The sequence below is a fragment of the Camellia sinensis genome, chromosome 5 (assembly GCF_055761805.1).
Source record: "Camellia sinensis isolate YWXY chromosome 5, ASM5576180v1, whole genome shotgun sequence".
Classification (NCBI taxonomy): domain Eukaryota; kingdom Viridiplantae; phylum Streptophyta; class Magnoliopsida; order Ericales; family Theaceae; genus Camellia; species Camellia sinensis.
In genome coordinates this window covers 10,955,974-10,982,492 of record NC_138965.1, presented here as the reverse complement: position 1 = coordinate 10,982,492, position 26,519 = coordinate 10,955,974, and the positions used below count along the sequence as shown (strand labels likewise).

The following is a 26,519-nucleotide window of genomic DNA, read 5'->3' as shown; positions in this document are numbered from 1 at the left end:
TTCGGGACGACCGGGTGGTCGACCGGTTGACCGGTTAGGCAAATTTTTTTTTTTTTTTTTTTTTTTTTACGGTTTGAACTTTTTTCCTGAACTGTTTGAATCTTTTACTGGTCGACTGGTTGGTCAACTGGCCGGGCAACCGGTTGGTTGACCGGTTGGTCTCCCTCAAACGGTCACCAACAGTGTTTTGGTGAAATTAGTATTTCGTCGTCAGTTTGATAAATTTTTTGATAAAATCTCAATGTGATATTCATTTGGTGCAACCGTTGAAGCAGTGAACAACAGTTTTTTCATCAAAATTTGAATTTGATATCAGTTTTGGTGAACCGTTGGAGATGGTCTAATGATTGAAATTTTAAAAATTTTACTAAATTTTTTACTAAATACATGAGATTTATATTTAATAAAATTTTAGTATTGTCTAGCATTTTTATATTTAATAAAATTTTAGTATTGTCTAGCATTTTTACTAAATACGTGAGATTTATATTTAATAAAATTTTAGTATTGTCTAGCATTATTCATAAATACCCCCTTCCTCTGAAAAGTTTCTCTATCTTTTCTCTAACGTTGTTGTCGGTCTCTCTTTCTCTCCTAGGGTTAGGGTTTTCAGATACAAAACCAGAGACCACACAAGCCACCACCATGTCGACTTCGAAGACAATCGTGTTGAAAAGCTCCGATGGCGAGACCTTTGAGGTTGAGGAATCGGTGGCGTTGGAGTCGCAGACCATCAAGCACATGATCGAGGACGATTGCGCCGATACCAGCATTCCTCTCCCCAACGTCACTAGCAAGATCTTGGCCAAGGTCATCGAGTACTGCAAAAAGCATGTCGATACTCCCAAGTCCGATGACAAGACTGCAGAGGATGAACTCAAGAACTTTGATGCCGAGTTCGTCAAAGTCGATCAGGGCACTCTCTTCGATCTCATCCTGGTTTGATCTCTTTCTCCTTCATCTCTTTGATTGTTTTTGATTTCTCTTTGATTTTGACTTTTTTTTTTTTTTTTTTTTTTTTTAAGATTTGTGATATTGGGTGGCGTATTGATTTTTTTTTTTTGGTTTCTGAATGCATATAGTTTGTAAAATTAACTGCAAAATTGATAACTCGAAACGATTTGGTTCTAGAATTTTTCATAGATTGTGAGGATGTCTTGTTCAGAAGTTATTTCAAAATTGATTATTGATGATATTTGGATTTATTCAGAGACTATTGTGCAATACACACTGTATTTGTTTTGTGCATTACATAAAAAGCCATTGTTTTTGGAAAGACTTAAGAAGAATGTAATGGTTTTGTTTTGTGGTAAATCTAGTTGTGTGAGCAACTTGTCGGAATTATTCTTGGTTTAGAATTTTCATGGATATGGGATGTGGGTGTTTTTTTTGTTTATTTGCGACAATATTATTGTTCAGAAGTTACCTCGAAATTGTGGAACTAGGGTTTATATTGATGATATTTGGACTGATTCAGAGACTGTTGTACAATATGGAATTTGTTTTGTGCATTACTTAAAAAACATTGGGATGCTCTGGTTTTTGGAAAAATTTAAGAAATATGTTTTGGTCCTGATATGTGGTAAATCTAATTGTGAATGGCTTTTGTTTGTAGGAATTTCAGATGCGATAATGATAGATGTGGGGTTTCTTGTTACACTAAAAATATTATGTTGAAGCAATCTTTGTTTGTTTTTGTTTTTGTTTTGTTTTGTTTTGTTTTGTCTTTTTGCATTGCGAATCCTTGTGTACTATTTATTTTCTCATATATTTTTTTAGACTAAAAAGTAATTGTATTAATCAAGACACCAAGGAATTGTATACGCATGACAAACAAAAAGGAACAAAATGGCTATATCACATTTACATCCATGATTATCTAGTCAAAAAGAATACAAAAATCTAATATTGGTTCAAGGATGGCTTGACCCCACCTGAAAACCAACTAAACAAATAGACAGTATTTTGCTTTCAATCTAAAAATTAGAATCTTTATATCCATTAAACGTTCGTTGACTGTGCTCATTCCAGTTAATCCACATCAAAGCGAAAGCAATAAAAAACCTTTCCTTTTCAACCCCTTTCCAACTTTTGTCCCATCTAAAAGCATGTAACAATCCTTGCACATTTCCTAGGAACATCAACAGCACCAAACGTGCCTAGAATGAAAGTCAACTCCCTAGCCATCACACACGATTTGTAGATGATGGACTTTTGACTGATTTTTCTGTCATGCTTGCACATACAACATCCATTTAGCATAAACTTGTCTCCTAATCAAATGGTCAATATTACGTTGTGTTTGGTTGAAGGATTTGGGAAGAGATTTGGCAAGGAAAAGGAAAAGGAAAAGGAAAAGGAAAAGGAAAAATGTGTAAAACTAGGTGAAATGTAGGTATATTTTATTTACATTTCACCTATTTTTTCTCTTGCCCTTTTCATTTCCAAATCCCCATCCAAACACGGCGTTAATGATTTTTCCATGTGAAGCCATCAACATATACCTTGGATAGATAAATCCCCTGCGCCCTCTCCACTGAAAGGATTGTCCAATTGATAATTTGCCATCAGAAAATTATGGTTGAGTTCTAAATGCTGGATGGGTTTGGCTGCCAGGTCAATAGATAAGCAAGATTCTGATGCCATGTTGGTTGTCTTTTTTGAATAGTTAGTCAGTGGCCTCTATGCTGGATTTTAAAGCAATGTTTGCCTGCAGAATAGTATACCAATTGCCTGATATGTGAAATTGTGAAGGTTGTGCGAGTGATGAGCTTTGAAAGTGTAGTTCATTGGCTATCTATGAGTCCCATCTAGGTGTCTTAGGTTTTATTTGACATCTTCTCCTTGATGAGAGTCAGCCAAATGATGTTAAGCTACTCCTGAAGTCTATGCTTATATCCTAATGCACCTTGCTTTGGTGTATGGGTGAGTATTAGACAGTTCTGAGTTCTGTCCTTGTAACTTTGCAGCTTCTTATATATATATACTAGTGGTTGCCACACGCGATGCGTGTACAATTTAAATAAATAAAAATAAAATAAAACATTTATCATATATTGTGTGCTAGTAAAGTGGTAAGAGTCTTATTCCTTTGACATAAGTCTAAGGCTCAAATCTCCTCCTCTCATTTATCTAATTTTTTTTTTTTATTTCAAATAAAAAGATAGACACGTGGAAGCATAAGAAACAAAGGCTTCAAGACACCATAAAGGGTGAAGGTATAGTTTGTTGTTTGTGTTTGTATGAGTCCCACCTACCACATAGGCTTTATTTGACATTTTTTCTCAGAAGCCAAATAATTTTAAGCTTCTCCTCAAGTCTTATCATTATATGCTAATGAACCTTGCTTTGGTATATGGGTGACTATTAGACAGTTCCGAGTTCTGGCATTTAACTTTGCAGCTTTCTAAAAATATATTTTTTTTAGGTAATTTATGAATTTCCTATATTTATTTACTTGTCCTTTTGGTATAAGCTTCTTGTATATTTATTTCTTTTTGGGTTTTATTTGTATAGTTTTGTTTTTCATGTCTAGATGTTTTGGTGCCCCATATTCTGTGCGAAAAGCTCACAAGGTGGTAGAGTTTGAAGCTTACGGATTTTGTGTAATAGTGCAAAATCTTGGTTTTTGTTTAGCATTCAAGTTGATTTCTCTGTGAGTCCATTATTTTTTCATTATATTTTCAACTAAATTTTTTTTTATCCTTGAGAGTTTGTGTTCATGTATTTTCAGGCAGCAAATTATCTGAACATCAAGAGCCTGCTGGATTTGACATGTCAGACAGTGGCAGACATGATCAAGGGAAAGACTCCAGAGGAGATCCGCAAGACATTTAACATCAAGAATGACTTCTCTCCAGAGGAAGAGGAAGAGGTTCGCAGGGAGAATGCTTGGGCATTCGAGTGAAACGTAAAAGTGGATGTGCAACATCATGTCCATAGTATGATGATAGGATTTCTATATAATATGACAGTTGTTTTGAGCATTTCCTTTACCTTAGTAAATATGTGCTACCTGGTTGTTTTGAGAAAACCTTCACCTCGTTGTCATGGGATTTATGACAATTTGAACCTTCTGGTTATCATTGGGTCTTTGGCGTTGTGGTTGCAATTCTTAAAATTTGGTGTGTTTGCCTTCTTTATACTAGTCACAATTTTTATCCAGCTAATAGCTGTGATGAGCTTGATATCCCATTTTCCATTGTATTCAGTGTTAGGGGCTGGATGTGTATGATGGTTTTCAACTGAGGGTGCCATATTTTGGACCTTAGCTTAGCTCCAGGGAACAATATGCAACAATTTATATTTCTATCCTAGAGGAGACAAGGGGGTAGTCCAGTGGTTCGGCCACCTTTACAAATAACTAGTTTGGGTTTCAAGTCTCGCATTCATCCTCCATAGCTGCTTGTACTGGTACCTAGATCCCCTTATCATCAACTTGGTCTATGGAGTTTTTTAACTTTTGGTGAACGGAATTGAGTGCAGTTGTGAGCTTTACCATAAACCTTTTCGAAGTTGGATTTGAGGACTAGTGCAATTTGATCTGGCCGGCGGTTGTTCCAAAATTTCCAAATGGCCTTGCCGTATTAATCCTCATGTTGGCTAGGTTATCATATGCACACTTGTTGCGACGGCTGTGAAACGAATCAAACTATTTGAATTCGATTCATGTTTGGTTTGTTAAATGCTCCTCACTTGAGTACTTAGTAAACAAGTTAAGGTTGTACACATTTTAAAATTCATGAAGTTTTTGTCCAACTTATTATTTGACCCTCGATATACTTGGAAGTATTATAATAAAAACTCAAGCTATTTAAAAAAAAAAAAAAAAAAAAAACTCAACTTGTGTTTGGGTCAGGAAAAATTTGTTCGAGAACATTTTGTTATATAAACGAGTTAAATTTGAATACATTTTGAAAATTGTTAAATTCTGTCAAATTTGAATATTCAAATAATCTGCATGTTTACAATTTCGGAAATTTTATATGCACCTTAGTTATGACCATTGTGGTATTTGATTATGATTTATTGTGATATTAGTTATGATTGATTGTGATGTTGATTATAATATCATTTAAGTTATGATCTAAAAGAACTATTTGGTTATAATTTTTTTGTGATTTTTGGTTATGACAATTTTTTAATATGGTTTTTAGTTATATCTCTTTTCTTTTTCTTTTTTTGTTTTTAGTTAGGACTCCCATTAGATTGAGTTATAACATTTATGATAATTTAATTTACAAATATCATAATTTACCTATGATACATACTCTTTGTGAGAGTGTGTACATAGCATTACCTTGTTCAGCTCTACTTGTTCACTAAGACACCAATTTGTTAGTTGAACATGATAAATTTCACAATGGCATAGAGAAATATATATGCTTTCAACCAATTTTCTGAATTGTACATTCCACATTTTGAGTCACTTTTATTTCTGCTATCTTTCCAGATTCTCCACTAGGTGATAATAAAGACAATACTCCAGGCAACATTGTTACAATCTAATAGAATTGTGCAATATTAGATAAGTATTTGCTTACACTGAAATTTCTGACCCACTTTTTGAGTATTCTCTAATGTTATCTATTAGAATTGTGTCACCTAACAATAGTATTTGGTGACCAAATTTGAGTACTAAATTTTAATACTTTTAATATCAATGATTTAAGAGGTTCTACCATTTGTATATCAGTTTATTCAGATGGCACACTGTGAGTTGGAAGAGAGAGCTGACTCTTTTGGTAAGAGTTTAAAAACAGTTTTTCTGATGTTTAATCTTTTTGGATCATATGTCTTCTCTATTTTTTTACATATTTTTTTTTTTGTTTTGTTTTAAAAGAGTCTAAAAAAGTTAAAAAATTAACTTTTAACCTATTTTTCAAAACAACTCTAAATAATACAAAATCTATATTGGGTTTGATTTGGTCATGTGAGAAAGTTTGGCACGGAACTTTTTTGAAACAATCTCATAGTAAAGGTTTATTTTAGCGAAGGGATTCACTTGATGTTTTAAAGAGTTAATATTTTTTTTTCTTTTTGCAGAATTTCACATTAAGAATAAATGGAAAAAAATAAAATGCTGAAAGTTAATCTATAAATGGCCGCTAATTTTTATTACAAACCTATGTTATTTTTTTTTATTTTTTAATCAAAAAAAAAAAAAATGTGAGAGAATGAGAGAGGAAAGAGAAAAAACAATTTTGAAAATTGATAAATCAAACATGTTTTTTGATTTTTTTTAAAATTCAAATGTTAATTTGAAAACTAAACCAAAGGTAGCTAAATTACTAACATAATCTCTTCTTCAAATTGAAATATCATACCCAAAAAAAAAAAAAAAAAAAAAAAAACTTCTCAACACAAAGCTTTTAAACCATCTGAGCCCTCTCTTCCAAGGTCATGAAGAAGGCTACGGTAGAGCTGAGACCATGCATTGGCATCACAAAGCTTCTTAAACATCTCACCTCTCTCTCTCTCCCATTTCCTGCCTTTTTCTTCATTCTCTTCCCAAAGGGCCTTATACAACACTTTCTCCAAGCAAAGCTGTGCCTCGAGTTTTCTCTTCTCTTCCTCCCACTCGTGTCGATCCTCGTCATATTTCTCCATTTCTTTCACCCATTTGTTTTTCTTTACTTTTTCTAACTCCATCATTTCTCTCTCTGCTTTTTTATATCTTCTTATCAGTTTCTCTACATTTTCTTTCTCCGCCAGGAATTTAGCTTTCAACTTCTCCACTTCTTCATTCCTTTTGTCTTTTGCTTTCTCTACTTTCTTTCCTTGCTCTTCACTAACATGAATTTCTACTGTCTTTCCATTCTCTTCACTAACATGAATTTCAGCTTTATATAGAGCGTCCTGCAAATAAATAAACTTTCTTGTAAACTGAGCAATTGATAAAAATAGTTTTTTTAATTTTTTTAATTTTAATTTAATTTAAGATTTGATTCTTGTACTAATTTAATTGATAAAACCCTTTTAAAATGATATTTGTAAAATATGTAATAGGATTGTTCCTCATTTTTCAAAAATAATATTTTTAAATCTTTATTTAATTAATCTTTCATAATATATGATGCAATGTTCTCCAACTATTTTGCATACTACTTAATAGTATCAATATAATCTAATCAATTTATTTATAAAAAATGTTATGAATCATGAAAGTTTATCTTGAAAGTTATTCCTAAAATGAAGTGGATGGTGTAAAATAAGTTGGTGGGATGTCGGTTGTACTATGATTTTAGTCCAAATGTATTTTGAGTATTTTTTTTGGATAATTTTTCTGTGTATGTAGTATTTCTATTATTTATAAAAGATGTGTATGCCACATTATTATTATTATTGTTTTCAAAAAAAAAAAAAGGTATGTATATTTTTTATTTACTAATATTATCAACCAACAAAATAACTTCATTATTAGTTCAAAACTTTAGAAATTACTTTTTTTGCTATTCATAAATTACTTTGTTCACTCTTATGTAAAATAATATCTTCTTATAGGAATGTACCGATACTAATTTAAATGTACACACATACCTTGGCCCCCCTAAGTATAATTTCTAGTTCCGCTCCTGCACACAACTGCAAAACAATGCAGAGAAAATAGTATAAAATAAGAGACAAATAAAGGGTTAGGGATGATATTTTTCAGCAATAAAAAGCAAACCCAAAAAGAAAAAAAATGCACCAAAATCACTAATGTCTTGTATATGTAGTTGCAAAGATTGAGTTTTCGTGGAGTTTATTTAGGATTTAGGGTTTTAAGTTTTGTTTAGGTATAATGGTTTTGTTTTTTTTTTTTTTTTTGAATTAACAAAAGAAACTTTTATTGATGAAATACCAACCGTACAAGAGCATCACGACAAAACTAGTCAATCCCAATTAGGTCGACACCGAATAGCAAGCTCTATCATCTGATAGGGCTAGCACCCAAGATTGGTGAGAAATCAACCTAGACAACCCCCAAAAGAAACAAGAACAAGAACACACAGCAACACAAACAAAAACCTGATCTGGCTTAGATTGCATATATACAATGTCATGCACAGAATAGGGCTCCTTACTCGAGCTATTTTTTACCCAAAGAGCCACCCTGACCTTCACCAATTCTGCTACATCATCAATCTTGGGTTGATATCCATTAAAGATACAATCATTCCTAAGATTTGACACTGACCATAACAGAGCAAACGGTAGTGCCTTCCAAAATTTTCCCACCATATTCTTGAATACAAAACCTGACCACCAAAGCAGAACCCCCTCCACTGTACTAGGTGTCACCCATTGAAGTCCCCACCACTCAAGCATGTCTGACCAAAGCTTCCAAATCAAAGGGCTAAAGGTTTGGGGTTTTTCTTTGATACAAAAGTTTACAACAAATGTGATCCCTCTAATTTTCAATAATCAACCTTTTCAGTTTATTTAAATTATTTTTCATTGAATCAATTCAATTGGGAGGTTATTTCTTATTCATTATGAGAAACAGAAGTTATAAACAACTGCAATAAGATGCACCAGTCTCTCAATGCTTCAATTCTATCAAACATAAAAAACAAATAGTTCTAATCAAACAACCCTAATAAGCTGCACAAAATAATCTCAATGTTTCATTCACATCAAACATCAAAAACTTATTATAAGATTTAGTTGACAAGTTAATATATGTTTCGGAAACACTACGTGGTCGTGTGATATTTTTGAAGGAAAAAAAAAAAAAAAAAAAAAAAAGACATGACCGCGTGCTATTAGACGGACAAGAGGGGTACATACCTGTTCCTCATCATCGAAGTAGGAGCAGTAAATGATGATGGAGGCGAGAAGGATAGCCAAAGATAGTAAAAAATAGAAGAAGACATGGATATAAAATGAATCAAGAGGTGCAAGAGTGAGAATCACAAACGTGAGAAGAATCACAAATGTGAGAAGAATCACAAAAAGGATTAGAAGTCCTCCTTTTACAAGATACTCTGCTCTTCCTCCCTCTGCCATTGTCACCCACACCAAAGATAACCCTAGTAGCACAACTCTCTCTCTATATATATGTGGATAGACAAGAGTTTGTAGATAGATGGGTTGTTGTTGGATGTGTTTTCCGTGGGAAGGGGGGTATAGCTGCTGCCGTTTTGTTTATTTAAAATAAATAATTAAATAAATAAAAAATTAACACACTCCTTAAGCTGCAGTCTTGCTGTAGTGTATGTGTAGAGCAACACTTTTATGCTTGGGTTGACTTCAGGAAGAATAAGAAGCTATTGAAAAAAATAAAAATAAAAATGAAACAATTGGTTTGATTAATTGAAAAAAATATGTAAAAAAATTGTATAAAAATTCAATTTTATGATATTTTTATTTCTCTCAAAATCATTTTTTTGTAAAAATAAATTTTAGGATAAATTACACCGATAGTTCTTATATTTTGTTTTTGTGTCATTTTGATTCATATAATTTTAATTGACTTGATTTTGACTATATATATTTTTATTTTGCCCTAATTTACTGAGTTAACATCAACCAACTTAATAATTATTTTTTTGTCAAAAACTCTTACGTCATTGTCAATTAAACCAAATTGATACAAAAATCTAAATTAAATAATAAAAAAATAAAATAAAATTGAATTCAAACTATAAACCACCAACAAATTCAATGTTCAATATCATTCTAAATCCAATTCCTTCACCAAATCATCTAAAATTCAAATTACTTTTCAAAAACATGGTCCGAGGCTTGTGTTTCAAATAATTTTTTGTTTATAGCTTCTCCTTATTTTCCTAAAGTCAACCCATAAAAGCGTTGTTCTACGCTATAGCAAGACGGCTGGCGTGTGTATCAAATTTTTTTTTTTAATAAACAAAACGGCACCGTTTGGCTGTCACCGCAGGGTGCTGTCACAGGACTTACCCCGCTTGGCTGCAGGGTGCAATTTGCCCACTATAAGCTCATTCTGGGTTGATCTCAATAGTTTGAATTACGCATTTTATAAGATTTGTAAAGTAAATTATTCATATAAAAAATTAACTTAATAAAATATTAATAACCACACAATCATATTTCATCTAAAAAAATGAATGGCATATATTATTTTGAGAATTGACTGCTCAATTTTTTGACATGAATTGAATAGCAAAAATGAATTGTTTTAAGGGTAAATTACTCATAAGTGACACTTTTAAAAATTATACACAGATTAATTAAAAAATTAATAATTTTAATTATCAAAATTTATAAGATTTATTATTGATTTGAATTTTTTTTTTTTTTTGAAAGGGTACGCTGGATTGTAATTTCCCGTTGTTTAACTGCATAACCCATTTTACGGACCTGTCTAATAAACTAGTCCGTTTGCCACATCTAGCTTAGGCACAAAGGTTTGTAGGATCAATTTGGTACAATTTATTTATTTTTTTTTGTTAGCATAATCAGAAAGTAAGCTAAAAGTACTATTCTCTCAATTTTTATTTTACTAAATATGAATATTCTGACACATATTACCAAAACTACAAGGGAAAACAGAAAGTCTAGGGACTCAAAAACTAAACTTGGAAAATATTCAGAATGCTAAATTTATGGTGTACAATTAAAGATGTATGTTTGGGACCATATTATCAATGAATCTGCAACTTTGATTTCAAATTCTGGATAGCTTCTGGTTCTTTATGTTTGGGTTCATAGTGTAAGAATATATTGTATATATGACATGATTGTGTATATATAGCATGATTAGGAATTAGGCATTAGGAAAGATTGTGGTGTAAATATTTGTATTTTCTTTTTCAGTCTTACTTTCAATCATAGATTTAGGGCTATATAAACTGATGAACTCTTTGTAAACATACACAATTGAATATACAGAAAAACTTTCAGGAATCTTACATAGTATCAGAGCCACGTCTGAAACCCTAGGTCTAGCCTTGATCATTCGAAGCTCGAAGTCTTCTCTGGGCTTCTCCAAAGTCGTGAATCTGTTCTCTGGTCTTCTTCGAAGTCGCGATAGTCCTCTGTGCTTGGTCTGAAGTCGCGATTCAGGGCTCTTTCGTCTCTCTATCCTTTTCTGGTTCAGCTAATCGACCATACATCGTGGGTTGTTTAGGCTGTTTGTGGGTCGTCTGGGCTGTTCGATCGACAGTGCTCTGTTTCTGGTTCGATACATCATCACGGATCTCCCCCTTGGTTCGGCTGCTGCTCTGTTTATCTGTGTATGTGTGTGTGTTCCTACCTTGACCATATCAGCATTGTTATTTGGTCACAAAAAAAAAAAACACTTATTTATAGTTTGGCCCCTTTGTTATTTATTATTATTCTTCAACCTGTTAATATTTGATTTATTACAATGAGGGATACCAAAATCCAAGCATTCAGATGTAAACTCATTGGTGCCAATTATGCTTATTGGGCTAGTGTCATGAAGAATTTCCTTCCTAGTCAGAAAAAATGGGGCTATGTTTCTGGTTCTATTTCTCATCCATTGGACTCGAAACAAGAAGGATATCTGACTTTCTGTGACACTTGGGATTGTAATAATGCCCAAGTTCTGATCTGGTTTCATAATTTTGTGGATGACCGCATTAAAATGATGTTTTCCAAATACAATACTGCCAAGGAGGTGTGGGACTATTTATTGGGTGTGTATCAACAGTCCAATTTTGCCAAGTGGTATGAATTGGAAACAGCTATTCAGAGTGCTCGTCAGTAGGATCAATCTATTCAGGACTTCTACATTGCGATGATAAGCCTTTGGGATCAGTTGACTCTCATGGAACCATCTAGCCTCAAGGCATTAGACGCTTATGTTGAGTTTTGGGAGTAAGGTCGTTTAGTGTAGTTCTTAACGACTCTTTCCCCTCAGTATGTGGCTATGCTTGGTGGCATCCTTCATCGGTATCCTCTCTCCTCTGTGGATGCTATTGTTCATGAGATCCTCTTCGAGGAAACCCGTCTTAAGATGACTAGTTAGACTCTGTCTCCAATTGTTTTCTTGGTTCCTACTCAACCTCCTCTGCTGCCGAACCTACCACTTCATCAACTTCAGGCCAATGCAAAGCCCAAGAAGGGGCCACTAGCATCTGATGAGTGAGCTTTTTGCCATCAGAAGGGCCATTGGAAGTACAACTATCCCAAGAAGGGCCGTCAACTTGCTCAGTCTTCTCAGCCGTCTCAGCCACAGTTTCGAGGTCTTGCTCCAATACTTTTCGCTTTTCTGCTACTTATACTGCCTCTGCTTCGGCTTCTTATCCTGACTTGGCATCCGTGAGTGCCCAGATTGCTCAGTTTCAGCATCTTTGGTCCATCTCTCAGTTATCTTCATTTGTTTTTGCTCTCACTCTTCATTCAGGTTTGCTTGGGTTCTCTTCAGGTATTCCTTTCTCTGTCTAGCTTTTTGATTCTAGTGCCTCTCATAATATGACTCCTCATATTTCCTTACTCCAAAACTGTATCCCCCCTCCATTTCCTATTACTATTAATACTTCTAATGGGTCTGGTATGTCTGTCTTAACTATTGGGTCTGTTTTATCATCTGTCCTGTCTGCTATTACTATTCCCTCTGTTCTTTCTGTTCCTCAACTGTCTGTTAGCTTGCTTTCTATCAGTCAACTTGATATTTCTGTTTTTGATGTTATCTTTTCTTCTTCTATCTGTTGTGTGCAAGATCGATTATCCAAGAAGTAGATTGGGACCAGCCGTAGAGTTAGAGATCTCTATGTGGTGGAAAGCCTACATCTTCCTCTGTTTACCTCCCTTGTTGCACTTGCACTTTGCAGTTAGATTCTCAGTTGAGTCAGTTTTATTTATGGCATTCTCGCTTAAGTCATTTGTCTATTGATCGCTTGCGGTTTTTAGCTCAGTCAGGATTGTTAGGTAAAGTTTCTCCTAGTCAAATTAATGAGTATCAAGGATGTAAACTTGCTAAAATGTCAGCTTTACCTTTTAATAACAACACTTCTATTTCTGTTTTCCTTTTTTCTCTTGTATATACTGATGTCTGAGGATTTTCTCCTGTTCTCACTAAAAGGGGTTCTGCGTACTATGTGTCTTTTATTGATGATTGCACCCGCTTGTAGCTTGCTTTTCGTGCTCCTTTTAGATATGATAGCCCTACAGTTTAGACTCCCGTGATTCTGAATCTGAATGTGAAATAGATAAACACAAATGAGTCCAAATTTGACAAATCTTTTGGAAAATTAATTTTGAATAAAAATGCCAAAAATAAACTGCTTTGCCAGATTACAGAGTCGCCACCTAAGTATTTTTAGGAAATTTAGGAAACCCAAGACTCGTGCCAATGCCACTTATTCGTCATAACCAAAGTGTCTCGGCTCGGGAACTTAGGTATGAGAGGGGAAGGTCATGAATTGAGTATCCCACTCACCCAATCAAAGATCGACCTCTACTAATCATGATGTGATTCTTATGTACAATATATGCTCTTGTTCTGATTATTAGGCTAATTTTACTATGTGATGCACACAAGTATAGACTAATTTGTAAAAGTTGAAACACTTTGATCTCATGTCTGTTTGAAAATTGTTTTGAATATGTACCACTTGAAAAAGCGATATCATATGTACAGTAATCGAATTGTCCCAATTTGAGCAATTAGCCTTCATCAACAAGCATTCAGACATGTATACCACTTAAGCATGTGCCTCAATGTATCATGCTTAACATGGCAACAATTACATGTATGCAATATGCTAAAGCCATAAATGCTCACCTAGTGCTCCAAGGCAAGTCAAAAGAAATAAAATAGTTAGAAAAAATGTATGATCCTAATGATGCAAAATGACTGATGCAACGCATGAAAAAATGCAACTAACAGGTTCAGTTGTCTAATATGTCATGTAAATCACTTTGATAGCCTGCGGTGGCTCACGTATTCAAGGAAGTAATAAATGACAATGCCGTTAGAATGATCAACTGAACTTTATGCATGCAAAATAAATGGATGCAAATCATGAAAAATGCTAAAGAAATATGATGTTCTACGCTATCCATCATAAACGAGTAAATAAAAAGGAGAAAGAAATGGGGGTTGAAAGATATACACATTATTACATATTTGCCTTCGCGCAGGAGGGTTTGAATAAATGTCCTAGCTAATTAATTACAACACCACAAATTAACTAACTATTCTAACTAATTAATTAAGTACAAAATTAGCTATTCTAATTAATTAATACAAACTAACTAGTTAGTTACAATATGAAATTAATTAGCTAAATAATTAATTATTACAAGTCCACTACTTTCGGTACAACACTTTATTATTAACATAATTTAACGGGCAACGGGCACCGAGAAATGAGGACTGCATGAATGCGGTTTTTCTACCCGAAAATGCCCTCTGTTTGGCTGCCAAAATGGTTCTGTTGCGTAGTCAGAAAATTGAACTATTTTTACCCCAGCCCCTCTTCTGTTCTTCCGGAAAAAAGGACACTGCCTGGTTGAAAAAGGTGGTCGGCCGTACAGTAATGTGGCCGGTCGGCCACTAATGTTTGGTACTGCTCTGCTGCAACAGACATGAAACATAGTACAAACAGAGTATTTTTAGGGTATGTTTGTCCACCCTACCTCTCCTTATCATCAAACAGATCAAAGGAGGGGTAGGTTTGATTCGTAAGCCATCAATCGACACAAAGTCATTGCGTGATGACTTATGAACCACGGGATACAATCTCAATAAAAGACAATGAAAAAACTCACAAACCCCCTCCCTCTCATGATATTGATCAAGGGAAGTGGTTGACGTTGACTCTTGAACCATTTTCATCACTAACAAGTATGAAACGACTCATGACTCAACGGATTCAATTAACGTCCGATTGAACCCGAAACCATTTTATTATCTTGTTACCTCTTAGTCCAATTTTGTTAGTCTCTGAAAATCAGTGGGAAAAAGTTGAAAAAAAGATAGGAAACACAAGGGTAAAAGCTTGGGAAATAAGGTTCAAAGAAGGGTGATTGATCCCTCTACCTTTAATAGCTTTTAACCACAAGTTTTAGCCCATAAATACAGTTGAAAAAAATAGCCCAAAAATAGTAAGAAAATGCAAGAAATAAGTAAAGGAAAGAAGCTAGAAGTATATCTCTTGAAGATGAATAACCCCTTGGAGTTATAAACCACCAATTTCTCACCCTCAAGAGCTAATATGCAAGCTTAATAATCTCAACAAAGAACCCTTAAAATTTGGTTTAGGAAGTCTAGGTGAGGTGTGTGTAGGTTGCAAGGAAGAGAGTGATATTTTTTTTGAAGAATTTTGCTTCACCAAAATTATCTAACCTAAATTATAGAGGGGTGGTCAAGTATATATAGAAAAATATGTTACTACCTCAAAAATATCAGTATAGAAACAACTAGTGCAGTGCATGCACCCGTGGAGACAGCTGACACAACTGGTAAAAATATTTATTTTTACTAACACAAGTAGCCGGCCGGCCGGCCGGCCACTAAGGGGACGACCATACACTCATTTGTGGCCAGCCGGTCACTAAGTGGCCTGTAGGCTTCCGGGTGGTCAAGCTTGGAAAAAATGCTGTTTGGGTCCAAAAGTGGTGCAAGGTTTGTAGGTTTCTGAGGCTCAAAACTGAAGCTTCCTATTGAGGAAATCGAGCGCTTGACAAATGTGAAACTTCATCATTGGGTAATCAATTGGCGGCGCCAAAGTCTTAAGGGCCGTAAAAAATGGAATGTCTACAGTTGCTCCTCTTTGACACAGCTTAAAGTCATGAAATGACGTGAGTGAAGGTCAAAGCCCAGAGGCAACCCATTTTAACAAGGCCGTAAGACTTGGGCAAGAAAACAAGACATAACATTAAAGTGGTTGAACTTGAAAGTTGCCTACGTATTCCTTTGTAAGGAATCAAACTAGCGTAGTTTAGGGACAGAATGCAAAACGATACATATATGATGCGAAACAATCCTAACTACACTTTCATGTAGAAAGGAACAAAATAACCCCAACTACACTACCGCATAAAGGAGTAAAAGAACGAACCAAGCTACACTTTCACGTAGTGAGGAACAAGGGAAACCAGACTACACTACCGTGTAGCACGGTAATCCTAACTACACTTCCGTGTAGAGAGGAGAACAAAATAACCCAAATTACACTACCATGTAGAAAGGTAATCCTAACTACACTTCCGCGTAGAGAGAATAACAAAAACAACCCAAACCACATTACCGTGTAGAGAGGTAATCCTAACTACACTTCCGCGTAACGAGGAACAAAACAAACCAAGCCACACTACCGCATGGTGAGACAATCCTAACTACACTTCCACGTAGAGAGGACAAGAACAAATCAAGCCACACTTCCATGTGGCGGGGTAAAGGGCAAACCAAGCCACACTACCGTGTGGTGAGGTAATCCTAACTACACTTCCGCGTAGAGAGGACGAGAGCAAACCAAGCCACATTTCCGCGTGGCGAGGTAAAGAACAAACCAAGCCACACCACCGTGTGGCGAGGTTAAAGAACAAAGCAAGCCGCATTATTGTGTGGTGAGGTTAAAAAACAAACCAAGCCACACTACTGCGTAGCGAGGTTAAAGGAGGGAACCCAAATCAGACGCTCATGACAAGGGCGGACACCACAACACACATGAATACGACACAATGCAATGTAATTGAAAGTCAGTATGGTGACAACGCATGTTCTATACAACATAAGATGTAATGCAAGTTCTATGCAAACAAGAAAAGTATATGAGTTACGATACAATGCACACATGCAACGTAAGAGGTATATGAGAATGCATCTTCAATGCAAAAAATATGTGAATTGAAAAGACGGGCAAAAGCGATGTTTGACAACAACCTCCAACTTACCACTCGGAGGCTCTGCAAAATACTCAAAAAGGATACAACTTGCTTACATTTGAAATCGGGGCACCTTCATGCACTGGAGACACAACGGGATTCAGAACGATGTAACCAGAACATAAGTTCGAGATCCTCAGAAACCAAATCCACTTCAAGTACCTTAATCCTTCTTCCCAGACCCAAAACAGGACCTCCCATATACTAATTGGGAAAAAGGGCAACAAAAACTAGCCCAGGACCACAAATGGGGTCGGCCGGCCACAAATGGGTATACAGCTGGCCAACAAGTGGACGGCCGGCAGATTCGGGGGCAAAATGGTATTTGCGGCTCGGGTCTTTATAAAACAACACCTAGGCTCCATTTTATACATACACACAACCAAAAATCCTTCCACTCTCTCTCTCTAGGTATTTTCTCTCTCTAGATTTATGCTTTGTACACGTTTTCTAACGCTCCACGCAAACTTTATTCATAAACTCTTTGGTCCTCTACACTTTGAACCGATTAGATTTCTTTTTCGTTGATTTTTTCGGGCTTTCATCACATAGGCTCATTTCCCTCAGGTTTTTCTTGAGTTCCGTGAGTTTTCCCAGGTTTTGACTTCTTCTTCTTCTTTTTTTTTTTTTTTTTTTTTTTTTTTTTTTTTTTCCATTTTCTCTATCCTAGGGTTGACTTTTTTCAAGTTTTCCCTCTTTTCCTCATTTTCTCCATTTTTCACCACTTTTCACCCACTTTCCACCCACTTTCCAGATGGCAGACGATGTCCCACATGACGGTGTCCGTCTCGAGGTACCTCTGCTTCCACCTATAGCCGAGATAGAGGAGCCAGCAGTTGTCGAGGCCGACGGGACGGCGAAAGATATCGCTGCTAATTTTGAGGCCGAGGCAGAGGTAGTCTTTCCACCAGGGTGCTAGCTCGAGCTGTTGCCACTGAGGCTGAGTCCATTTGATCTGGCCACTTACCACCCATAGATGTACGCAATGGCCTCCGGCGGCGTGCTGCGGTTTGATGATTTTGTCAGTGGCGTGCCGGAGTATGTTTTATTGAGGAAGTGGACCTCTCACCTTTCTTACGGCGCTTCTGAGATATAAAATTTTCTTTCATGTACTTCACCTATTTAGCCATTTCATTATTGCCTTTCATCTGACTGTCTTTTATCTAACCCACTCTTTCCTTGTCACAGGAGGACTCTTGCTCTTGGAGAAGTTATGGGACGGTGACGGCCAATGACTCGTATTACAAGCTCCCCCCTCGAGTCCAAGATCTTGTTAATGAGGCAGGCTTTGGCTTATTCTGCATCGGGCTCTCACGCCACATGGCGAGCCGGGCTTGTTCAGAGCTTTAGTGGAAAGGCGGTAGGATACCACCAACTCCTTCCAATTCTCTTCCCCTTGGGAGTTGACGATGACCCCCTATGATTTCTCGATGATCACCGGCTTGGGCGTAGGGGGTGATCCGATCCCATTTGATATGGATATGGGCTAGTGGAAGGCAGCTTGGATTTACCTGCTTGGAGTGAGCCCACCTCTAGAAAGGCCAGCTATGGTCAAATACAACTGGTTCCTCTGAGCACTTTCGCAAGAGTCAGCCCGAGACTCAGGAGGAGGTAGAGCAGTACACTTGGGGCTTCTTGATATACCTTCTCGGTACCACCTTGTTCGCGAACAGGTGGAATACCGTGGGCTTATATCTGTTGAGCGCTCTTGTGATGTTGCCTCAGGTCCGATTTTATGACTGGGGTGGAACTGGCCTTGGCACCTTATATGGCTATATGAGCTCCGATTCCCGCATGAGGGGGAACAAGGTTGGTGGCTATTGGAGAGCCTGGGAGGTATGCATTGTACTTTCATTTTTTGTTTGCTTCTTATGCTTTCTGCTTTGCATTTTCTGTTTTATCTCTGCCCATGCATTGTGCTTTCTGCTTTGCACTTTCTGTTTACATATCTATTCCCACATATATCACACTTTATCTTGGACTTACAGCTTTAGGTCTATGCTTATTTCTTGGCCCTCACCCCGGTGCTAGTAGAGAAGGTAGCACCAGCCGTGCTCTACGTACTGCGGTATGATGGCAGATACCGGCGCCAACGCCGGGGTCGTGATGATATGACATTCGCTTACCTTCGCCGATATTTTGACACAGTGGTGGCCCACGAGGTAATTTGAAACTTATAGTCATTTCTTCTTTATTTCCATTGCTACTGTTCAAAATCATACTCTGACAACTGACAGTAACTAACAACTCATAAATTCTTCATTTATAGATCGCGTGGCAGCCATGGGCGATGATGCCTGTAGGAGTTCGGGGCCAGTACGTTGGGGCTTGGGTTACCTTCCGGTACCCGATCTTGCTGGAGGGCCTATTCTACTGGGCTTGGTTTCTAGGTGAGCGTTTCATACACCACACCATAGGCCTACCTACCCCAATCGTTCCTACTTCGCCTCCAGTATCGATGAGATCAGCCGATAACCTCCCAGTTGAGGCTATTATTCAGTTCATGGTAGGGCAGGATACGGACTACTTTCGGCGAGACGGATACCACACAGCATTCATCAGGACTCACCTCATGCCACCATTGACTAATGTTCGCGCCGTTGATGCTGCAGGTGGCCCCTTTGCCGGAGAGGCTGCCTAGAAGGCCGAGGTTGATGTTGGAGAGGCCACTCTTATTGTGCATGCAGCTGGTTGGCCAGCGATTCCTTGCTGGCAGTCGAGCGGGGTGGCCTATTAGAACTCGATAGATCCACCAGAGGCGGGACATGGGTATGTCAGAGCCCTAGGCGCACCTCAAGTATGGACCACACTTGACAACTTGCATCCCACATTTTTCCTTTCAGATACTGATTATTCAAATTCGTTTGTAGGCGTCCACAGAGTACACGGAGGGCCTCCTTCAGCTGGTTGCTTCTCTAGTCCACATGGTGCAAAGGAGAGAGACGTTGCTTGCTCTTCACAGTATCCAGGTATATTTCCCTCCATCTCGTGCATTACATTGCTTCCTACACTGCAATGACATGCCATACTCCCACTGATATGCACTATTCATACTATGTGATACTCACACTGATACACTGTACATTGACATGCATTCTGATACTACTTCACACTACACTAACACACTACACTAATGTACTGCACCTATGCTGCATCTGTTTCCTGTATCACACTCATACAACATCATGCATTCTGTAACATACTCATATTGTATCTGATACTTTGATGCTTGTTTCTTATATCCCACTTACACCGAGGGCACTGGCGGTAGTGACAACACTGGCAGCACCTCCTCCAATGGTAGGGAAGAGAGGTAGATAGGTCTTAGCACGCGACTGAGATGAGCATCGAGGTCAAGATAGGGACAGAGGTGCTCGGGGTCGAAGCAGTGAGTCCCAGACAAATGAGACCTCTCATTCCTCGGAGCCAATTTTAAGTGGGAATGATACTGAGACTAGTGGCATCGAGGAGATAGTGAGCCTATGCTTTGAGCTGTTAGAGAGCGAGGATGATGATACTGGCTCGGGGTCAGGGAGCGAGGAGGGTGTCGAGGCTGGCTTTGAGTTAGAGAGCGGAGATGGCGATACTGGCTCTAGTTTGGAGTCTGATTCTGATAGCGGCACTGACGGAGATAGTGCCCCTGAGTCCCCTTCGAGGAAGAGGATGAATAAGGCCTCTCGAGCTTGATGTGATTGGTGCGGATTTTTGTACTTTTTGCTTAGCTTCTTTTATTTTGGTAGCTTAGCACATGTATAGCTTCAGATAGGTCTTTCTTTTGTTTTTGAAAAGATTTCTATTCGCTTTTTGTAAAAACTATGATCAGGGTAAAACCCCGCAGTTTTATGAAAATAGCTTTATTTTTGCATCATGAACACCACACTTGCATAGAATGACAATGGAATTGAATTTGGAACTAAAAATGCTTGTATTAGAATGATATTCTTAATCGGACAATGAGCCGACCCACGACCAAAATGCAAAATACAACTCGATATACGAAAAACAAAGTAAAAACAACCTAAACACAACTCTTTACTCTTGCTAAAACCAAAAGCCTCAAAACAAGACCCTAAAATACAAAGATTAGTACAGAACCAAACCGCCAAAACCGCTAGGCCCACAATAGTAGACGGTCGGCTAGTAAAGGTGGCCGGCCGGCCAGTTGTGGTGGTTCATTAGCTGGCTGACAGCTGGCATCCACTCATAGCTATATCTTCTACAAAAGGTCTTCCTTCGCGATTTCTTCGATAAAACCTCATTTTTGTTGCTATTTTTTTTTTCTACAAATGGAGATATTCTTTGCTGAGAAGCTTAAAGATTGGATAGCCACTTTAGACGACAGTGTAGACACTTGATTTTTGATGACCCTTAAGACTTGGGTGCCACTGATTGATCATTCAATGATGAATGTGTACGCTCGCCGAATGCTTGACTTCTTCAGTAGGACACCTCAGTTTTGAACCTTCAAACCTTGTGCCTTGTTTTAGACCAAAGCAATGGTTTTTCAGGCCTGTGCCTCCAGGTACCTAACGTCCACTAGTGTGGCCTGCCGGCCACTCATTTTTAGTGGCCTGCTGGCCACTAGTGCAAAAAATCAGATATTTTCTGCCAACTGTCCCCCCATGTGCATGCACCATTCCAGCTGTATGTATACAGATATTTTTGAGATAGGCACATGGCTTTCTATATATAGATGACCTCCCCTATTGTTTTCAAGGTTGGAAAAATTTAGGAGTGAGAAAATATTTTTAGAAGAGAAAAATTCTCTCTTTCTCTTGCAACTTACATAGCCTTTGCTCAAACACTCTAAACCAAATCTAGAGAGTTCCTTGATGAGGTGATTTGGACTAGAATTTTAGCCCTTGAGGCACTTAAGAGTGTGAAATTGGTGGTTTGTAACTCAAGGTTTCATTCATTTTCAGGAGGTATACCTTCTAGTGTTTTTTGTATCATCTTTACACTACTTGTTTTCTATTATTTATTGCTATTTTTGAGCTGTTTATTACCTTTATTTTTGGGATAAAACTTGGGGTTTAAGGCCATTAAAGGTAAAGGGATTGGCAATCATTCTTTGAACCTTGCTTCTAAGGGCTTTGCCTTTGTGTTTCCCACAATCTCATCATCTTTTTTTAAAGTTTTTTACAACTGATTTTCAGAGGCAAAAATCATGTTTTGAAGCCCCAAAAGTGGAGGGGTTAGCCTCTCCTCCTTATGTTTGTGTGCTAGTTTTAATTCCTCAATATTTTAGCTAGTTGTTACAATTATTTTTATCTTAATTCCAGCACTTTTTTGGACTATTTTAGGACTATTTCCAGACCATTTTTATGAGTTAGCTTCATTCATACTTTGTATAGTATGCTTGTATTGTAATGGTCCTCATAGGCTTGGTGGTTTAGGCCTTAGCCACCAACCTATTTGAGTTGATAGCATTTATTTCTTGCTTTCCATACTTGCTTTCACCTCTAAGCATCTCTGCAACCTCCCCCATTTCTTGGTTTTTCCTTTGCTTTGAGGGTGGTTTCAAACCAATTGTTTGTTTAAGCTTGAGATTGTGGTTGTTGTGCTTACTGGTTTAATCCCTTTGGAGGTTCATTACCAATAGCATGACATCTCTCTCATGCCTAAAACAACATTTGGTTTGGTACTTCTCTCCATTAGAGGACTTAAAGCTCATTATTGGACTCAATGAATTAAGGAATGGAAGGTAATTAAAATGGAGTAATAAAATTAGGACTAAAAGTAATGCAAAATAATAAAGCTAAGTTGGTGTTCAATTGGAGGTAAATTGAACATATGGAGACTTGAGTCATTTCATACTTGTTAGGGATGAAATGGTTCAAGTTTCCAAGGTCAACTACTTCCCTTGATCAATCAATGATAGGGAGAATGTTTTGTTGGTCTTTTGTTATGCATTTATTGAAATTGTGTCTCTTGATTCATAAGTCATCACGCAATGAAATTGCATTGATTGATGGCTTGCAAATCAAGCCTACCCCTCATTTGATCTGTTTACTGATAAGGAGAGTCATGGTGGACAAACATCCTTTGAAAATACTGTAGTTTGTGCTTTGTTTGTCCTCTGTTGGCTACTTTTAGTGGCCAACATGTCATTTTTACTAGACAGCAACCCACTTTTAGTGGGGGCCGGCCACTACTTCTGGGTTGCCGGCCATTTTTTCTAAGCAGATAGTGTCCTTTTTCCAGCAGAGCAAAGTAGAGGCTGAGGTGAAAAATAGTGCAATTTTCTAACAGTGCAACTGAGGCATTTCAGTAGTAAAACGGAGAGCATTATCGAGTGAAAATCCGCATCCATGCATGAGCCGTCCCTTGATTCTCAGGATCCGTGAAGTGATGTTGTACTATTAATATGTTCTACTTAAAGTGGCAAATTTATGAACAGGCTAATTTAGTAACTTTTTGGCTATTTGGCTAAAATATGAGTTAAGAAAAACTAGTACGTTTGGGATGACTTTTTGACTTTTTACGAAAAGATGTGTAAAAAGTAGAGAGAAAAGAGAATCTTTGAATTTTTGGTATGGGTTGTTGGCTTTTTAATTTTTTTTTTTGTAACTTTTTGACTTTTTGGCTAAATTGGCCTGTTGCCAGACGAGGCCTAATTAGTTAGAATAGCTAGTTAGTTGTGCTATAATTATTTAATTTGCTAGAATAGTTAATTAATTTGTTGTTATAATAATTGGTTAATTAGCTAGTGTAGTTAATTTATTTTATTTGGTTTGTAATAGTTAGTTAATTCGTAATAATTAGCTAGTCCATTCATTCGGACCATCTTGTGCGAGGGCAAACTTGTAATAATGTGTATGTCTTCCAACCCCACGTCTTTCTCCTTTTTATTTACTTGCTTATGATGGGTAGTTTAGAACATAATGTTTCTTTCAGCATACTCCATGTTTGCATCCACTTGTCTTGCATACATCGAGACTCGGTTCATCATTCTAACAATGCATTGTCGTTTAAATACTTCTTTGAAAAGGTGCATAAACTGCATGCTATCAAATTGACTCACATGACATAAATTAGTAGCCAAGCCTATTAGTTACATATCACATATGTTGTATTAGTCATGTTGTATTAGTTAGAAGCATGCATGTTTTCTAACTCTTTTGTTTCTTTTGGCTCGCCTCGGAGTATTAGGTGAGCATTTTTGTACTTTAGCATATCGCATGCATGATTGTTGCCATGTCGAGCATGAATACCATAAGGCTAAGTTCTTAATTGATATACCTACTTGATTGCATGTGGATGAAGGCTAATTGCTTGAATTAGAATAATTTGAGTATTGTTCATATGAGATCGCTTTTTCAAGTGGTACATATTCAAACAATTTTCAAACAAACATGAAATCAATTTGTTCTAATTTTTGCAAATTAGTCTATACTTGTGCACATGTCACATAGTAAGTTAGTCTAATAAACCGGAACAAGAGCATATAATGTAAATAAAAATCACATCATGATTAGTAGAGGCCGATCTTTGATCGGGCAAGTGGTGTCACGACCCGCTCCCCGTACCCAAGGGTTAGGCATCGTGATGGCCAGTAATCGAGGTTACCTCCGGCCAAATCTTTAAACAATTTAATAAACGCAAGCGGAAGAAATATTTAAATAAGGGTACTAAAATAACATTGGAGCTTCTATTTTTATTACAAAAGGTATTGACCAAAAAGGCCAATTTTTACATTAAAAAAAAATACATCAATAAAAGTGCTTTGTGCCTACTCCACACGCTGGTCCCGACATGCCACCTGAAAGTGGTAAAAAACTATAAGCTCATGGCAGAGTGAGAAATATTATACTAAGAGTATAAGGCATAAAATTCACCATGGATAATTAGTTAGGCCAAAAAGAGCTTGATACATATAATACGAAAATCATTTGATACATACTTCAGATCATCATATAATATGAAAATCACTATATAACCATAACCACGGTACATCACTAAGTGCCAAGCACTACACTGGTCAATGGATCCACGACAAACACTGGACCACAAAGTGGTCAATCACTAAGCCCATGGTTATTTAAGTCCCCCAAGGCATGGGACTCACTAAGCCCATGGTTATTTAAGTCCCCTAAGGCATGGGACTCCCGTGGTGGTACTTACAAAACATATTTTCATATAAGGTCATAGCCAAATATTCTTTAAAAGCAAAACACACACATCCATGGGTTTCCTTTTAAGCGAATAGGGTTCAGAAATAAAACCACGTAACTGAAATCTTTATAAAACACAATTTTTATAAATAAACTAATAAAATATAACTTGTATAAAATAGATTTTGATAAGTCAAAACATAAGTAAAATACATTTTGGTGACTCAAGGTATAATATAACTCACCTTAACTTTAATACCTTACTTTTTCTTTTCACCATCAAAGATCCTTTTAGCTTCCACAATTCTTTCCTTCCTTTTCTCTCTTTTCTTTCCTTTCTTTTCCTTTTCTTTTTCCTTTCTTCCTGGGCGCTTCGCCCCTTATATACAGAGGCAGCCGTGGGCACCAAGCCACGGCCTGCCACGCGTCTCTCTCCAGATTCGCTATTAATATATATAGATTCAATCTTATCCTAAATAAATATTTAAGATAATTACCATTTGACCCAATATTTTAATATAATTTTATAAATAATTTAATTTCTAATTAAATTACACTTTATTATATACCAACATAAAATTAATTATTTATTTTACTTCCACACCCATTATTATTATTATTTATGTTATCTATATTATTATTATTTATATTTTAACCCTTAAACTTTTAATAATTATATTATTTTACAAAATTACCCATAATAATATATAATAAATTATATATTTTCTGAACTGAGATTAAATAATATTAGTATAAATTCTACAGAATAACGAAAAATCTGGGTTGTTACAAGTGGAGTGCTCAATTCATGACCTTCCCCTCTCGTACCTAAGTTCCTGAGCTGAGATAATCTTGGTGATGATGGACACGTGGCCTTTGGCATGAGTCATGGGTTTCCTAAATTTCTCAACAATATTTAGGTGGCGACTTTGTATCTAGTAAAGCAGTCCATTTTTGGCATTTTGATTCAAAATCGATTTTCCAAAAGATTTGCCAGATTTGGACTCTTTTGTATTTATCTATTTCACATTGCACTTGTGAGATGAGATTCAAAATCACGAGAGTCTGAACTGTAGGGCTAGTTGTATCCGAAAGGAGTATGAAAAGTCGAGCTACAATTTTTGGTGACTCTAATGGGGATTTAGAGAACTTGACTCGAACTTCATGATGTGAAATTTTATTTACACTTATATGTTCTTTGCATTACATTTGCATTGGTGTGCTTAAGTCACTATGTTTTCCATATGCTATTCTTAGACGGTTTGTCGAAGGCTTGCCCAAAAGCTTGGCAAAAGGATGACTGGTCGTGGCTCTGCCATGATGGGAACACAACCCTTGGATCTGGATTGCCACTGGACCGTTTGATCCTCCTTTCACTTCTTGGTTTTAGGTGTGAGAGGTATATTAGGTAGTCTTGCAGAGGTACCCCCCTTTGACCATTTGGCCTAATTGCATATAGAAAAGCCATAGTGACTGTTCCAAATTAAGACATGATGCTCACCCGTATGCAGGATTGCGTGAAACTGCTTGTTTGAAATAGTGAAACCTAGTTCATGACAAAACTAGGACAGGGTAACCCTACCT

The 26,519-nt window shown here is 36.8% G+C and overlaps 2 protein-coding genes across 2 annotated transcripts; one reads left to right on the top strand and one right to left on the bottom strand.

Moving 5' to 3' along the window:
• The first annotated feature begins 508 nt into the window (after positions 1–508).
• LOC114260302 (SKP1-like protein 1B) lies at positions 509–4,082 on the top strand. The gene is made up of 2 exons (XM_028200383.2): positions 509–939; positions 3,734–4,082. Exons 1-2 carry the CDS (start codon positions 646–648, stop codon positions 3,905–3,907), a joined length of 468 nt encoding a protein of 155 aa, XP_028056184.1. The 5' UTR covers positions 509–645; the 3' UTR covers positions 3,908–4,082.
• A 2,119-nt stretch (positions 4,083–6,201) lies between these two features.
• On the bottom strand, positions 6,202–9,081 carry LOC114260319 (uncharacterized). Its single transcript, XM_028200412.2, has 3 exons — positions 8,773–9,081; positions 7,540–7,584; positions 6,202–6,858 (listed from the first exon to the last, which is right to left on the bottom strand). The coding sequence occupies exons 1-3, from the start codon at positions 8,989–8,991 to the stop codon at positions 6,358–6,360; spliced, it is 765 nt and encodes a 254-aa protein (XP_028056213.2). The 5' UTR covers positions 8,992–9,081; the 3' UTR covers positions 6,202–6,357.
• Between the last annotated feature and the right edge of the window lie 17,438 nt (positions 9,082–26,519).

Bases quoted from the DNA above. Each gene is read 5' to 3' on its own strand.
- LOC114260319 (XM_028200412.2), bottom strand. From the start codon at position 8,991: ATGGCAGAGGGAGGAAGAGCAGAGTATCTTGTAAAAGGAGGACTTCTA. The intron at 7,585-8,772 runs GTATGTACCCCT...ATTGTTTTGCAG, and splicing joins ACTTCGATGATGAGGAACAG to TTGTGTGCAGGAGCGGAACT. The intron at 6,859-7,539 runs GTATGTGTGTAC...ATTTATTTGCAG, and splicing joins TTATACTTAGGGGGGCCAAG to GACGCTCTATATAAAGCTGA.
- LOC114260302 (XM_028200383.2), top strand. From the start codon at position 646: ATGTCGACTTCGAAGACAATCGTGTTGAAAAGCTCCGATGGCGAGACC. The intron at 940-3,733 runs GTTTGATCTCTT...ATGTATTTTCAG, and splicing joins CTCTCTTCGATCTCATCCTG to GCAGCAAATTATCTGAACAT.